The following is a 17,675-nucleotide window of genomic DNA, read 5'->3' on the forward strand; positions in this document are numbered from 1 at the left end:
TTAACATTTAAAATGTATATTTATTTTACTTCAAGGGTTCACATTGAGTCACAATTTAAAATGGTTCTGATTCAATAGTCTTATTTCCATACCATTATAGCAACATTTAGTACATTAGTTCATCTGAAGCTAAAATCATGAGGAATTCGATTTATCAACAACTCAGATTAACGTCTGTCATTATCATATTTTAATCATGAACTTATCTTTCCGTAAAACGTAAACACACTTAATTTTATTTATCTTTAACCTCGGCATGATTAAAGTTAACTGTAGACTGCCAAATTGGAAATGGGGAAATTCCCCCAGTGCCCTAACTTCCCAGGCCTGGGGAGGTGACCTAGAGTGCCAGTGAATAAGGCTCCGAAATATCTAGAAGAGACAGTGAATAACACGCAAATTACAGGATGGAAATAGTATTCTAATCCTGAGAGATTTAGTTTACTACATTAAACAGATAACAGAAATGTGGTCTTTTGAGGATTTGAAACCTTAATACAGCGTACGGTACCTCCAGACACTTTAGGCTACACTTTGAGCACACCGATGAAGCGACGCGAATATTTTAACAACGATTTAGAAGGAAGAAATACGAGTGGAATGTTAAGACATAAAAAGTTCTATTTCTTTTCGTATTGAGATGAATCCTTGCTACTTTTTTTTGTAGTTATAGTGGGTAATAATAGTCTTTTTCTTGGCCTATCTAGAAAATGTCATACCGATTAGACGAGAGCTTTATTGAGGTACATTTACACGGATAGAAAAATAAGGTTAGGTATAATAAGTACCAGTTCCATAGTTTGACCTTTATATCAATATTATTTTATAGACAAATGCTCGATGAAAGATGAGTTCACATGACATTTTTATGAAGACTTGTACTTTGATTAAATGATTTAGATTTTTGGGAACTTTCTGTGTAACCTACCTGAATCATACGGTACATCAAAAACTCGATGTTCTTTGTATTTCCTTGTGTGTACCATTGTAGTCAAAGCTCGTGTATATAATGAGTTCCTGGTATAGGCCTATATTACCACCGAACAACGTACTTTCTGCGCGAATTATCTATTGATAATAAGTGCAGTATCGTGTCTGCTGTCGGCAACATGGAACATTTATACCTAGCATTAACTTACACCTAACCCAAATAACCTCAGTCTCACGCAGTGTAGCCCATGTGGGACAAAAGTCACCGTTAGCTGACATGATACTGCTGGCTGTTGTTGCATGCTATTAACCAATCGTCATACTAACCCAAAGGAAAGATGTCCGCTTTGCACACCATACAACTGGAAGGACATGTTTTCCTCATGTATTCTTGGTTTGTCATACAATTGCCATCCTTTGCCCATTCTAAACACCTACTATGTCTATCTTCACAAGCTGTTGAAAAAAAATTAACTGTTTAATAAAAGGAAAATAACCATACACCTAAACGTTTTGCAGTGTTTTGCGTGGTAAAGGTGTAGCGGTAGATATTTTATCGGCATTTTTTAATCATAAGGTGATTATGGTTTACTTAATTCGTGTTTCCTGTTGGATGCCATTACACCTCAACAACAGACAAACACAACACATACATGCTAACGTGCAACTCACCACCTTCAAGTTAAAAACCATAGAATTACCGCCCGATTATCGATTTCTCTGGTATCAGGAATATTTGGTAATATTGTACAACATAAACAATTGTGTTTCCCATCCTAGTATCATATCATGATTTTAAATGTTTGTAACAGTAGCTTTGCGTCAGGGTTTTTGAGTAATTTGTCAAATGTTTTCCATATTCTGACGTAAGTAATTCTGGGGTGAGATTCGAACCCACGGACTCCAGATCGGCCACGGCCTGGCTTTCATACCTCTAAACCAGCCTGCGCTGATGGCTAGATTAGAGTAAAACCCTAGTAAGCAGCGGGTACTGCACCAACAGGATTGCAATTGTTTGGAACTACTGTGGAGTAGCTTTGCGTCAGGGTGTTGAATGTATACTTTAATGTAAACTTTTTAAATTGAGAATTCTTGTCTGAGTAGGGCAAACATCTGACCAAATAGTATCATTATACATAACTTAACCCATATCCTACATGTGATACACATGATGTTGCCAACATTTCCTATGATACTGAGCAAATATTGTATGTAGAAAATGCAGCACTGAGAATCGGACAGAATTACCCGGTGCAGACGATAGGCCGAGTGAAATACTTGAAATTCCAGTTATCATTATGAAATTATTAATGTGTCCGAAATGAATAACTTTAACTTGGCTAGTCATAATCTTAATGGTAGTACTGTATAGCGCATCCTAATGATAGTGAAATATGACATTTTATCTGATTTTATTTAAGGAATCACTGAGAGATGATTCGGAAGGAAGAATTACTAATGTCACTAGTAGTGTAAGAAGAAATTAACTTTGAGATCATATGAGGCAGTTTAACAATTGTTCAACCGGGTTAGCTGCAATACAATACTCATTTCACATCGTCTAGCAAAACTCCGGAGTTTACACACATACCAGTGTTTTTTTGTTATGGTGTGCACACGGTGTGTGTAAACGTTTTTTATACTCCATACGTGCCTTCACGTAAGATAAACCATATAACATTTGACAACTTAAGTGAGAATCAACAAAATTAAGACATCATCAACATCATCCACTTGTTTATTTGCTTATCCACAATAAAAGCATTTCGCACCAGCTCCGTTCAATTCTTTATGCGATTTTTTTCCATTAATAACGACGCCTTCTTCATTTTCACGAAACGAATGTGAATGTTGCTTAATTCCTAACAGTCGTTAACAAACCGTCACCCTAACAACATATCAACTGAAAAATTCTAGCTGGTTAGCCAGAAGAAACTTTTTGGTTTATAATGTACCTTAGTTTTTAGCAATACTGTTGGAATTTTAAAATTGTAATAAACCAAAACATTACTTACCAATTGTTGGGTCGGGAATTCCACACGTGTCACAACTAACTGGACAGTTATTGTGCATCCATCCTTGATTGTCTTTACATTCTCCTTGTTTGGCCCATGTTGCACACTTTTTGTTTTTATCCCTGCATCCTATCAACAATATTATATTAGTTATTTATCATGAGACAGAGTTAACGATTCCTTGTTTATAACTAATCATATTATGAAGTTTCTTTTTGTCAATATAATAGATAATACAGTGCAAAAATTTAATTGAAAACATATTTCTTTCGTTCAATTCCATAGTTTTTTCTTTCTCCCATTTTACAAGCTGTAAACTGTTGTTCTGTGAGAAAAAATATCAGATTAAAAAACATGCGCTCTAAGTAATGCAATGCATACGACACATTTCAATTCAATATATCATAATTATGCATATTTTTACTGATAAAACATTTGTAAAATTATATTATTATTTTGTATTGCATTTAAATGTGGTTAAAATGTTGAATGCAAATTTCATTTATTCATTAGTTTAAAATCAGTAAGTCGATGATCATCACTGTAACAAATTGATATAGCTCATTTAGATGTAGTACACATCTGTGATTAAAGATATTATTATCCCCCTGAAAACATTTTAATGACATAGTAGTTATTCACCAAAATTGGATTGAAAAACAAATTATTTACCTGAAAAACTGTAATTTAAAGCCAAAAATTATCAAATTGCTAACCTTTTATTGTGTGAAATAATTATATTTTATTATTTTTTTCTTTGGAAGTGAATAACTTTATTAAAACTGCAAAATGGCCCATTCAAATTATGATTTTCTTTATCTTTATTTTTCATGTTTTTGGGGACAATATATCTTTCAACTAAAGTTAGTTCACGTGTTGCATATAATTTTGTTCACTTGCTCAATATCCATGTATATTCCAAACCGATCTTAAATACCATGGATGAAGAATAATTCCTTCATACAATCTTATGATCCCTGTTCTAGTTTTCATGTGGGTGGTCAGACTTAGCCTGTTCGCATAATACCTACTCTCATTGATTATTATTACTGTATTATTGGTAGGTTAAAGTTGCATTTCTCTGTAGAGGGAAATTGGAACTCACAAACCAACATTCCCGATCAAGCACTTTTCGGATTCAAAGTAATATACCACATACAGAATTTGAAATAATTATAAAAATGACACACACAAGGTTAGAGATGAATTTATTAAAATTGAAAATGAAGTTAATAAATAGTATTGATAATGTGATAGTGCATGGTGAATTTGTGGATCGATGCAAACATGCAGTGTGACTAATGATATGCGGCAGGTATCCAGACAAGAAGCAGGCTTCTGAGTAAGATCTCAAGACCGTTGATTCAGGCATTTAGTACGAAGAATTGCATGAGAAGAGTTGTTATGATCAGGCGTGTAGCGTTCTTCAAGACTTTGTACCTTTTGGATCATATGTTTTCTTTTCATCTTTAGCTCTGTTGACCTTCGACACCAGTCCCCCTACATCGTTCTTCGAATTCATCTTGTCACTGTCTGGTAGTGGGAATAAGTTCTTCTTCAAGTCTTCTGCGCAGTGCTGGCAGCTAAGTTTACAGTAGCCGAGCATCCATTTATTTACGTGGCATTCTCCAGTTTTTGCCCAACGTTCGCAATTTGGGTGATAATCCCTACAGTCTGAAGACAGGAGTGTTCGTTATAAGGCATGTTCTAGTCGTGAAAGTGCACTAATATGATAGCGTATAGGGTAAACGAATCTAGGCAATGTATACTAATAATTTAATGTGTTGTTCATGCAATTTAGAAAATTAATTTGTGTTAAGTTTTTTGATAAATGAAGTAGGAATAGAATTGCATTTTCCTAATGTGACGGCCATCTGTGAGACATTGGCAAAACATTGTCTATTACAAAGTGACTCATTCGGATGTAACTAATGTTGTGTTTTTTCTTAATAAGTTCTTGTATCAGCTGGAACATTACTGAAGCTAATGAAATCTCGTGAGAAATTGGAAAATCTAATTATAAAGAATACTGTACATTCGTGACGACCATTTTTTTTCCTGCTGTCAAATCTGCAAAAGACGTGCGAATGTTGTTTTTAAGTGGGATTTCCTCAGACGAGCAGATTCCATCGCATCTTCAACTAATCTAGGTCTACTTCCCTAGCTAAGTAATCATATTCCATGTACACATGCGCGTCAGTTCACGATAAGTTGCAAATTACGTCAAGATTCTGCGTCTTACCCTTCATTGACACAGTTTTAATGTGCCAGTCACATCTACGGCAGCTCTTGCGACACTTTTCGTGCATATAGGCAGGGTTGCGCGGACATTCGCCTGTAACTGCCCAATCGGCACATAGCGTATTGTTGTCATGACAACCTAATTGTAAAATAACATTCCCAAAAGATAATACTAAAAGTGATCTATTAAATGCATTGTGATATAAATAATAAATAACTATGTAAACTGTTTATACAAAATCATGCAAAATATTTTAGTGCATAATTCATTTACAATTGTGTCTTCTATAGCTAAACATAAAAAAACAAAGTTTAAAAGAATGTGATCTGATTTAAGAAAAAACACTAAATATTCAAGACAAAACATATTCAATGACAGAAAATACATACTTTACGAAATATATAAATATAAAACAAATTGTTTAAAGTATTAAGACGTATTAAAAATACCTCCTGGTCGGACTCCCTCAGGATTGACGCAAAGTCCACAACTTCGTTTGCAGTTTGCATGCATATAATCTTTATTCTTTTTACACTCTCCATTTGTAACCCACGCTCGACATGATGGTGAGATATCCTTACACACTGAAACATTAATTGTGACAATTAAGAGAAAATTCTGAATCTTCTAGAATTAAAATCAAAATTACACATTCCACATTATTTAAATGCAGCGGTAGAAACTGTATATAATGTTATGAAGTTTCATTTTTAGAATTTACCGTAATTAATAGTAATTATAATTGAGTTTACTTAAGTTTCGTCAATTTCCAATATCTTAAGTTCTATTTAAAACTCGGTCAATGACAACCAGATGTTACAAGCTAAAACGAAAAGTAAGCTTAGAATATTACTTTTATGAATTACACGTGTTGGCAATGCTCTTGGTAATTAGGAATGAACGTTATTTGCCGTGTATTTCTGCTGGTCTTTCTAGTCGCAGGTTTCCATTTATGCTTAAATTGAAACTATCGTTCCAATTATTTTGCCCAATTAATATAAGCTATCAGGACTAGTAAAAAAAAAACCATGGCGACATTTAGTTTTTCTGAAGGTGATTGAAAACACTTCAGAAAATAAAGTTGGAAATCTCTACCGTACCTAAAAAGGTGGAAATCAATGCCATAATGCTTTTTTGAGGTTGACATTTTCAAACAAAAATGCTTCTTAAAAGTTTACAAATCCGCAAGAGGTTCACATCACATTGTTGATTACACTTGGTAATTTGCATTTATCACGATTCCTTGGATGACGTACGGTTACCACTTTTATTTTTGTATGTTCAATAAAACAAATGATGCATTGTACGTTCTTAAAATTTAATTTGGCATAATCAATGTGATTTGTCATTGCAGTTTAAACAAATCTCTCTGCAATTCTTCAATGTATAGAATGAACAAACTTCTTCGTGATTCTAATATTTAAACATTCACAAGCTTTGCTTTTTTATAATTTATCCCTCCTATTCAATAAAATATTGTCCTTACTGTACTACTGTATACTTAAAAATCTACAAGAGAAATACATTTTTTACTTTGGAAGAGTTTACACACTTGTTACTATCTTTCCCAGTAACTGTCATAGTGGCAATGGTATCGTAAGTATACGTTACCAGTAAATGTGAGATATCTTACCATTTCCAGTGTCATGTGAATAAGGACAGGTGTCGCAACTGAAAGGACAAAACTTCCTCATCCAATGACGATTTCGCTTACATTCGCCCTGCATGGCCCAAGTTGGACATTGTTGCTGGTCCGTATCAAAGCATTCTATTACAAGATACAAATAGTAAATAAACAAGGCCATATACATTGCTGCAGTCGCGTGCTCAAGTTAGTGTTTACCGACCAACCGACCGACCAACCGACCGACCAACCGATCTAAGAGTTTTTCTTTTCTTTTTTCTCTTCTAATCAGATATAAATTTGGCAACACTCGTTGTCAGTGAAGTACGGTATTAGGACTACTTGCTGTTTTATCTCGAAATGAAAAGCAGTTGCTAAGTACACAAGAAAATACGATGTGTATATAATAATTTAAGTTAGTGATATACACCAGCATTGTATAAGACACGATATTATTTTGCTGTTTGTAGCATTAAGCAATCAGGCATCACTAGGACATTATACACAAAATACATACATCGAATAGAAGAGTGAAATCTAAAGCAATTGAAAAGGGTTTTTTTTGCAATTGTATCGGGATAGCGATGACTACAAAAAATAAAATAACGAGAAAATATCACTCATCCATGTTAGTCTAAAATGGATAACCTAGATTAAAGAATCTTCATGATAAGATAAAAATTGTAATTAAAAGTATTTATGATCAGGATTAGGCCCTCTACGGACCTACGGCAGCCATCAGTGCAGTGCAGTGCATGACCAGCAACATTCCTACTCTTTTCGATCGGTAACGCATTCGTTAAGGTAACGTGCACTATGTACCAACGGCGTAACATCCCATCCGAAGGGAACGGTCACTATTATCTAATTTGTCCATTATTATTCGTATCAGTTTTTTCAAGATCTGTACTTTGCATGATTTAAATATAAAATAAATGTATGATGCGTGTCGATACCATCTTTTGTAACGTATGTTCTGGGATATTTTTCGAAACTGACCTATTAACAGAATAAAAAACAAGTAACGTTTATAATTAGCCTACAGCGGCTAGTGAGTTCATACATGTATGTCACTAAGTATTTAGTAATAAGTGTTTATAATTTAGCTACATTCATTCTTCAACATTAGTCGTAACTAATTTATTATGTAACTTATTAAAGCTACAACGTGAATGGATATCAATGATTTAGTTTGCTAAATCATTTCCTAATCTTAGCTTCAACTTATGTTTCCGTTTTAGTACATAGTGTAATCATCATCTTTAAGTACTTGAGTATTTTTATCAAATGCCCCTCGCGTCCGGTCACTCTAGAAACGCCACGAGGGAGTTTCCTTCTGTGGTTTACCCTTGACGGTATGTAGGTCCTAATAAAGCTTATACGTTACCGGTATGTGTCACAGTAATTAGGATGTTTTGGTGGCAGTTGGACCTAAATTAAGTCTACAAAATCCTCAATATTTCAATTCGAATTAAAGTCGAGTTTTAGAGTTCTTTCCATGTGATTCGCGTTGCAGTTATTGGTGCTTTGCACAGACGGGATCTTAGGTGTAGTCAAACACTGCAACAGAAGTTTTAAGACAGAAAACAAATAGATCTCTAATGATGTAGGCCTAATGTTGCTTTGTTTCTCAAGTTGTAGTGCTACATGTAACGTCAATTCAGTTGAAATTGTCAATACGTTCCCGTGGTCACATATTAATAATAATAATACTTTATTGAACATACGCCTTTAAATCGGCGGCACACGTTCTTCTGGACGGTTCTTACATACATTACATACATTATGTTAGCCTGAAGGCTAAATAAAAGTATAAAGAGAAAATAAAAGAACAAAAAAACATTTATAAGGAAACGGATTGTACAAAAAAAGAAACCAAAGAGCAAAAAGTACAATACTTAACTTTGATGGAGTGTTATTATTTTATTTTTAGTGTTTTATTAACCATTTTACCTCAAATTATAATCCTGATTTAATTGTTTTTTGAAAGTTTTGTAAATATAAATTTGAAGTCACATAATTTAATAGTTCATAATAATAATATAGAACCTTATTTTGCGTGACTTCGGCACACTTCAATTCGGCGGACATTGAGGGACACTTAAGTTTGAAAACCTCTCATATGCTTACGAGAGACATCAGCCTATGACTCAATTTTATGGCATTGCAATTTATTTTGTTAAATTATTAAAAATATATTCGGCGAAATCTTATTAGTTTCCGTAAAATGTACTGTACAAAAATAAATAAGCCAATAAACCAAATTGTATTGCCAAAAGGTGGTGTACCAAAGGGGTGCGAAATGCACTGAAATGCATTTGATTTAATTGACTGGATTTACCTGCTGGTCGGGAAAGGACCATTGCTTATTTCCCTCAAGTTATCCTAAACAGCTTACCTCCACATTTATATAAGTTATTCAGTCGATAAATATCCGTGTCACTGAAGTCTGTCACCCACCCAATGTCTTCATTGTGAGGATAGCGTGGTCCAATTGTGATCTTTCCATTCTTGGAGAAGGCGTGTAGTGGATAATGCATGATGGATGAATAATCATACGGGGTTCCAACTAGATTTACTGCATCTGCGCTGTATTTATGAAAATTACTTCGCTGAGCTGGAAAAGCATCAAAGTAATTAGTTGATATGTGTTTGAATTTTTTTTATTATACGAATATCTCATGTTTAAATACAGATTAGCATTAAGTTATATTCATCATTCGCGAGGTACCAAAACACAAAGTAAATCATAATCTATAAAATATTACAATATAGCACCGTGTAATCGATAACGTTTTCCAGATTTCGTTTCGGAGTTCAAGAAATTATATTGGTCCATTAAAATAGAAATTCATTTTGCTTGGCATAAATTAAGACTACTAAAACTACAGAGAAAAATACATAAAAAACCGCTATAGGGCCAATGTTACAATACTATTTAAAAAGCAGATTTCTAAAATGCCATAGGCCAATGTTAAAATACTGTTAAAAGCGCAGATTGCAAAAACGCCATTGGTCAATGTTATATTACTGTTTAATCGATATACATGCTCCTACATATTTCTTCATTTTGACTAGATGCAGGAGCCAAATAGGAGACATCTATACGTATCTTGTAAGATTGTAATTTAAGAAAGAATGTATTCATGAAAGATCTTGATAATGTATTCGTAAAAAAGGTTCTAGTCGTCACGATATTCTAGAACTCGGTCACACTTATGTATGATTAATGTTCCAGACCGGTAATATTAATATACTGCTCGAGTCAACTGGCAATTTTGGTGCTCAGTTACGTTGTCATTAAAACATATATCAATGTATACAGTACATTCAACTGTGTATGTTGTAGTTAGACTCGTGTCTAATCAAATTCGTCTATAGCTTTATAGCTTGCTAGATTATCTTAGTGCCACGTTTTGCAGTACGTGTTCAAAAACATAAACCAGGAATAACATAGTGTAGGCCTACAGTATTTTCCAAGGTACTAGCCTGCTTTTCGTAGGCGTATTGCTAATGAAACCGTTAGTCCTAACTGGTCCACGTTTTAAAGTAACAACTTATTAGTCTGTCAACGAATTTTAATTTAAAAAAACTTTGATTTATTGGAAAATGGTCATTCTCATATCTTGTAATTGATTGACAATTTGAGTTTGACAAAACTGTCAAACACTTGTAATGCATGTTGTGTAAGCGTCCTGCTGCGACTGATTTTTTTTTTCAGTTTCTAAAAACATTTCCTTGATATTTTAGTGATACTACAGTAAACTAAACAAGCTAATTCAAAAGTATGCAGTCCTCAGGCTATGGTCAGTTTCATAGGTCAGTACGAGAACCTTTCAATGGTCTACATATCCAACGATATAGAATTCACATGCCAATTAGGTTCAGTTTCTAAATATTTTTAGATGAAATTTGCTATAACATACCATAGCGACTGGAATAATGAATATCGATACTAATTAAAATGAAATCAAACACCAAGCTTTATAATTGTGTACACATTATTAATACGCATAGGGCCACATATTGTAGTCCCATGGGATTATAAAATGGAATGCGAGTCAATATCCTTTATTTAATGTTATGGTGAGCGATGAGTTTTTTTTTTCAAGCGCCGCGCATTTATATGCAAGAGAACGGAAGCATTAGGTCATGTATCACGGTTAAAAAATGGGTATTTGGAAGCTTGAACTGTGGATGCGCAAAACTCAAAGCACGTCTGGAAGAAAAAAGTCTATGAGATGTATAAGGCCTTTCAGACCTGTTCAATAAACAATGTTATCGTTTTGGCTGTCAATTTATCATTGTTAAAACAATCCTTTCTATATGGTAAATATTTTTGGCGAATGGTGTGTATATATGAACAAGAATATTTCTTACAAAAAACGCTGCTCGCTTATTGTTATTGCTAAGGTCAAGTCTGGGGGTCACTTCATCACGCCTAGATACTTCAAGTATCCTATTACAAACAAAAACTTCAATGGACTGGTTTGATAATAATTCAATGATTATCTGACAGCGAATTATAGTAATATCATGGGACTCATAAATACCAGAAATGCTTTGGGATTTGTCATTAGACTCTTTCCCAGACGTTTTTTGGATTCAACAGGTGATACCTATAAATTATAGTCGAGACTCATTTTTCGCAAAAATGTCAGTGTCTAGTACTATAACTGCTGCTATGCTTTATATCTGAATGATTTATCTCTTGTGACGTAGCGGGCTAGAGCAGCAGCGTGAAAATTGTTTGATTATAAATTTGTTCGCTGGAATGTTGGGGTATGTGGGTCACTACGGCCTTAGGAGTACGCCTCTATCCTGGAATATGTACAGTACTTTAGTTTAGTTTCAGACAATTTGGACTTCGTTCATTCCAGACTATTGATTGTTAAAGAAAAATAATTGATAATAAATCAGTATTTTTTATTAAAATAAATAGAATATCAATAAAAAAGCATTATTGAATGAAAAAAGAACAATAATTAAAACTGTTACGTCAAAATTCAAGCGGCGTTTTTTTGCAAGAAATATTTTTTGTTTAAATAAGAATTTGTCGAATTAAATTACGCATAATATAACGCAATGTTTACGTGCAAGGATATTATTATCACATTTTTTTCGTGTTGATCGAATACTGAACGTGAAACCTTAATGATAGGAAATTGGATACCTTAGGCATATATAAACAGACTAGGCCTATATCGATCATCAACACTTTTATCAGTACAGCATCAGAATCGGCGTCAACGTTAGATGGCTTTGTCGTGATATCATAAGTCATCTTCGTATTCGATATTATACCGGCGTCATTGTGTCCATTACTTATGTTATCATTTAAATGGTAGTCTTTCTGCTCGTCATCGGTAACTATTTTGTCGATTTTTTAATTTTAATATTAGGCCTAATTGGGTTTTAAGAAAGAAGACACGTAAGTGTAAATACTGCACGTGGAATTCAACTTGCAAAACTAGTGTGTACAATAATGTGTGTGTATTATATATTAATCTTTGTTTATATGTTTGTTATTGTTAGTACTAATATTTGACAATCTTCAAGAATTTTTGTTATTTTATGATGATGATGATGGACAAATGAATAATTTTGGTATTCAGTAAAATGTCTTATTATAGGTTAATATTGGATGGCACACTTGTACATCGCAGTAAGTAATACCGAACAACAAAGTATGTTCAAGTGTATGTTCATGCTTAAGCTCTGTCTGTACTATCAAACTAGTTTGGCAAAAAAAAGTGTGCTGTGCTCAAATATGGTAGTGATATGATGTCATCGTGTCCATATATGGGCACATCACATTTGTTTTTGTCACATTAAGTGTAGAGTGTAGACAACGCTTTAGAGACCATTGCGTTCCCGTATAATATTTAAAAATGTTACGTAGCTGAAACAAAACATTGCTTTGTAATCACTATGCAAATGATTGTAACACATTTTCGCTTATTCCAATCACCGATACTGTACCACGTACTTAAGTGATAATTATAAGGTGACGAGATCCGAGGTCTAAATATATACAAGTACATATACACGGAAACATAAATTAATAACCAAAGAATATAATATCACTTACAGTTTACAACGTTTTCCCAGTAAATGTTGACATAACCGTCCCTATCTGGTCGAGAATGTTCGTGTCGAAAACCTAAAGAGTGCATTAATTCATGAATAATGGTTCCTCCTTTCATATGGCATGCTAAACCAAGTGATATATATTGAACACCTCCTTGTCGACCAATTTGCGACCAACACCTAAATAGATTTAAAACAAAAACGAGTTGATATAAATGTGTTTTTTTTCAATATATATCCTGTCGGTTCCTCTTCGCAATTGGAAGTAATTGATTTATGAAAACGAAACCCTGATGGCAGTGGCTATGTATTGTATACACACTACTGAACCCCATGTGAATCTTACTTTAGCATCTAGATGTTTAGTTAATTTTCTCTTGTTGAAGAGAAATTGCTCCCAATTGCTACTTGTCGGTACCACCAAAGTAAACCTCTTTGCTTTTTAATCTTATAGGCCTACAGAATTCTGATCAATTAATTACGGCGCGGGCATAATTCATTATTTTAATAATATAAAACATGGTTAACCAATTTAAAAGTCTAAATTCGCCATCGTTAGTAACTACAAGACTTTATCAGACTTGTAAAACCGTTTCCCGCGGATGTTATTATTTTAATGACAGGAGATTTGATCAAGTCAAAAAGAGCAATTTTGATTGCTTGCTATAAACTGCTGATTGATATTGTAATGATCACTCAACGTAAATTGCTTAGATTTTATTATTTTAAATTTGTATAGATAATAGAACATTAGGCCTACTCACCCGACTTTCCTTGATATAAGAATGTAATCTTTTTCATTTGTTCTAGGCCTGAATTGAATGCATGTTGTTTCATGGTACCTTTCCATGGCGTTTACTATAAGTTTTCTTTCGTCTATTGCTGTAAGAAAATACATTACAATTACTATTTGAACTAAACGACATTGTCCACAATTCTATCATTGCAACCACATATTACAAACAATTCTATTTGTGTTTAATTTGTTTAAAAAATTAAATATTCTCCATTTCTCCAATTCCACAAACATGAAAGCATTCATTTGTGATTACAAATCCGTGATTAATTAAACTAATTAATTTCAATTATTAAAATTAATTGGGTTGTAAGAAATAAGACACGTAAGTGTAAATACTGTACGTGGAATTCAACTTGCAAAAATAGCTCGATAAATAAAAAAACACGAAGTTTATAAACAAAAAAAAAGTATTGTTTTGTCATCTTTCATTGGGCTATCAAAACACATTTTCGTTCGTTCAGTTCACATTTCTCACGTATATACATAATCTGTTTTGATAAATTGTGTGCATATAGTATGCTGTATATTAAAAATTGTATTTCGTATTTCGATGGAAATGTCTTGCTGCTCAGTCAACATTGACAGTCGTTTATTAACACGGATAATATCAAGTTCATTCATGAACACATTCAACTTCCTTTCTTTAGGTTCCCCTGTGTAAAGGTGAAAACGTGACACAAACATGTCAGAATCCATTAGGCATGGCTGTCACATTCCTATAACATAATTACGTAAAACTTTTCTTTAAAATAATAATGAAATAGTAATATTGAACAGCTTCAATGCAAAAAGAGTTGATATTATTCAGAACAATCAACACTAAAACTGTCATTGACACAGTGTGTATTACCAGTTAACAAGTATACAGTACGAGAATGTACAGACGCTGCACATCATTGTTGTGATTTTAATATACAAATTGACTTAATATGTCGTAGTGCTCGTATCTGTACAGAAAATGTATCTTCATATTTTCTTCTTTCACTAACAAAATAATTTCAGGTCAGACAACATTTCCAGGTCAGTCATTAAACGTTATTCCCAGGTCAGCCAATAAGACGCCTTCGCAACTTCAGTCATTAGATTAGTCATTTACCGTCTGATAAGTCAAGATACTCCATTTTGTAAGTGTCGTCATATAGGTTGCCACCAATGAAAAACTAACCTAATTTCAATATGCTAAACGTAGCCTACCTAATTTTACCGTTTGATCAAATTGTTTGTATTGTATGTAATTTAGGCTACTACTTTTTACTTGATTATTATTATGTTGATTACTTGATCATATTTCTGTATATTTACCAACACCCTTCTAGTTTGATTAATTATAGTATAGTAGTAGATCAATGTTGTATAATATATAACTTTTCTTTATAGGATGAAATAAAAGTGTGGCACGCAAACGTGTTACAAAGTGCGGCATACGTTTATTACAAAGTGCGATAAGCATTACAAAGTGCGACCATTATTATAAAGTTTGCTATAAGCTATACAATGTAGTTTTGGAATATGTCTCCCGGTATGTTTCTCAACATATTTAGGCGTTTTCTTATTCATCGTTAGTTTGAAATTTATCAGAAAAGCTCCTTATTTGACATTGGACAGAGGGACTGGCCGGTGAGTTTAATTCAACTAGGCCTAATACTGTCACTTCCTAAACATCTCAGTCCGTACTGTAAATAAACCTATATACCACTTAAATTAATTATATAGGTCTAGCATACATTTGAATGGCGTGATTCGTCCATTTGTGTTGGAGTAATGCGTATGGGTAGAGATAATAGCTATTTCTGTATATTTATTGTTATTTACATATTCGAATTAATTGATTTATTACTAATTTCTCGATAAATTTATTCACATACCGTACATCCATCAGTTTTCTTAATGTGTGTTAATCAGAATCACTTTGCCTCAAACTCTTTAAAAGTGCAAATATGTCTACAGAGACGTTTCAATTTACCGTCTACTCGCTGATGAGTCAACATGAAGCGGTTATGATTATTGATATATATTTACTCTCTTATTTCCTATATTAAAATGCATTCCTAATACAAGCGTATTTGGAATAAGCGGTATATCAAAGAGATTATTTTAATCGACAGAAAGAACATAGACATATAGTATATTATAATTATGTTGTAATTGTCCCTTTAAAACTTCATATACATGTGCATATATAGGCTAGCCTAAATGAACTTTCCTGAAATTATCACGGCAAAACGGCGTGCAAATAAACTAAACGAATATTTTTTTCTTAACTCTCTAAACCTGGACGTACCTTTAGTATATGTTTTTTACTACTACCATTTTCAGTTATATTATATTATATTAAAATATTTGTCTGTTCTACTACTGTACAAAACTACTTTTAGCTTCTGCCCTTTCAATCAAATTGTTTTTTATTATTATTGTTTATTTTCATTTTTTGTATTGTTTTTCCTTATCAATTGAAAGAAAATATATGCCCAAAAGGCGTTTAAAAGGCAGAAGCAGCACAATTCATTCTGCAAAACTGAAGCATAACGAAGCCATACTGGCTAACAGTTGTACACCTTAACAAGGCCAGTCCCAAAACTATATCTAGGATGTCAAGTGGTGTTAGTATTTGTCGGCGATAACCCTCGAGTACGCACAACTGACACGTGACTATTGTATATAAGGCCCTTCTGTCATCTAGGGAGGAAGTGGCCTCTGTCTATTGATGCTCTCAATACGATATAATGCAAACTTTTTACTTAAATTTTAAATAAACGTGTTTTGCTACGAATAACAGAAACTGAAAGCAAGTAAATTAATTGTTTCCTCGTTAGTTTTCCTTTTGCATCACATAATTTATGAAGGTGTATTGTATCTCTATTAGTATACTGGTAGAATCTAAGAATCTTTTAGCGGAGCATATAACGCCAACAAATCGAAATTTAAAAAACAACATTATTTTAAGCTGTACGGTGTCGTAAATGTAGTATCGTTAATTTTGTTTATGATGAAAATAGAAATATGTATTTTGGGTTCAAATTATTCATTTTCCCCCTCAATTTGACTTAGTAAAAGATCCAACTGAGACAAATCTTACCCTCTAGTTGGGATATATATTAGTATAGTTATATATTCTTTCCTTAAACAGTTTATAATAATACATCTGAATAATACATCATAATTTAGTTTAATGTGATTTAATGTAAAACTACTTCAGTTTTCTAAATAACATCATCAGATTGGGATTTAAACAAACATTTCTCACTATTGACCAGTGGACCAATAATCACCTTGCATTTTTTATATGTTTATATGATAATAGTTGCCCAATTCAGGCCTAGCTGACTGTGGGTCTAACGTATAAACATACAATATCTTGGTCTCTGGTTTCCGGTGCATTACTTTAGGTATCGCTAGAAGAATATACACATATTTACCTTTATTAGATTAGATAGAACCTACTAACATATACAAGTATTTAATAAAGGTAGACGTGTTTCTAGATGACTTGCGATAGTCAGTTAGAATATATCTAGTGACATCTAGTGACTTGCGATAGTCAGTTAGAATCTATCTAGTGACATCTAGTGACTTGCGATAGTCAGTTAGAATATATCTAGTGACAGCTGCCGAATCGGGTGCATTAACATTGACATCAAAACCTACCGGTATACCGTGGCCGAACAATGTTTGACCACGGTGAGTCGATATCACACGACACGCTAAGTAACAGTACATCGACATTATAATTGAGAGTAAATGCTTTATTTTGTGGCATTATATTTTACACACTTAACAAAGTTTTATCCATCAATCAGTACACTTAAAAGAAACCGACCCCACCTGTCACCGCTAGTTCTTCAAAATACGAAATGTCAAACTATAAGACTGTTTTATGTTTCTTATAGTTTTTTAATGTACTATCTTGTTAGCCAATGGCGACTATAAGTCCCATGTCTATTGCCTATTTACGTTCCCGAACGACTATAAAGTTAT

At 33.3% G+C, this 17,675-nt stretch overlaps 2 protein-coding genes across 7 annotated transcripts in view; one reads left to right on the forward strand and one right to left on the reverse strand.

Annotated features, from left to right (window-relative positions):
- Window positions 1-17,675, forward strand: part of LOC144849845 (uncharacterized) — a 54,609-nt gene that overhangs the window by 33,910 nt on the left and 3,024 nt on the right. The window contains exon 4 of one of the 3 annotated variants that reach the window (XM_078706931.1): window positions 2,352-2,469. The exons of the other annotated variants lie outside the window; for them this stretch is intronic. The gene's annotated coding sequence lies outside the window, so the exon portion shown is untranslated. Of the gene's footprint in view, window positions 1-2,351; window positions 2,470-17,675 lie in introns of those variants that run through there. 3 annotated transcript variants of the gene reach the window in all.
- LOC144849798 (uncharacterized) overlaps window positions 1-17,675 on the reverse strand; it is a 53,730-nt gene that overhangs the window by 13,023 nt on the left and 23,032 nt on the right. For 3 of the 4 annotated variants that reach the window (XM_078706859.1, XM_078706860.1, XM_078706862.1), the window contains exons 6-14: window positions 13,666-13,783; window positions 12,903-13,081; window positions 9,210-9,428; window positions 6,821-6,955; window positions 5,637-5,771; window positions 5,188-5,325; window positions 4,386-4,619; window positions 2,946-3,074; window positions 1,258-1,386 (exon numbers count right to left, since the gene is read on the reverse strand). In XM_078706859.1, the coding sequence (XP_078562985.1) occupies window positions 1,258-1,386; window positions 2,946-3,074; window positions 4,386-4,619; window positions 5,188-5,325; window positions 5,637-5,771; window positions 6,821-6,955; window positions 9,210-9,428; window positions 12,903-13,081; window positions 13,666-13,783 (1,416 nt within the window). The remainder of the gene's footprint in view (window positions 1-1,257; window positions 1,387-2,945; window positions 3,075-4,385; window positions 4,620-5,187; window positions 5,326-5,636; window positions 5,772-6,820; window positions 6,956-9,209; window positions 9,429-12,902; window positions 13,082-13,665; window positions 13,784-17,675) is intronic. The other variant, XM_078706861.1, reaches the window with a different exon arrangement.

Source organism: Antedon bifida, chromosome 8, assembly GCF_963402885.1.
Source record: "Antedon bifida chromosome 8, ecAntBifi1.1, whole genome shotgun sequence".
Taxonomy (NCBI): Eukaryota; Metazoa; Echinodermata; class Crinoidea; order Comatulida; family Antedonidae; genus Antedon; species Antedon bifida.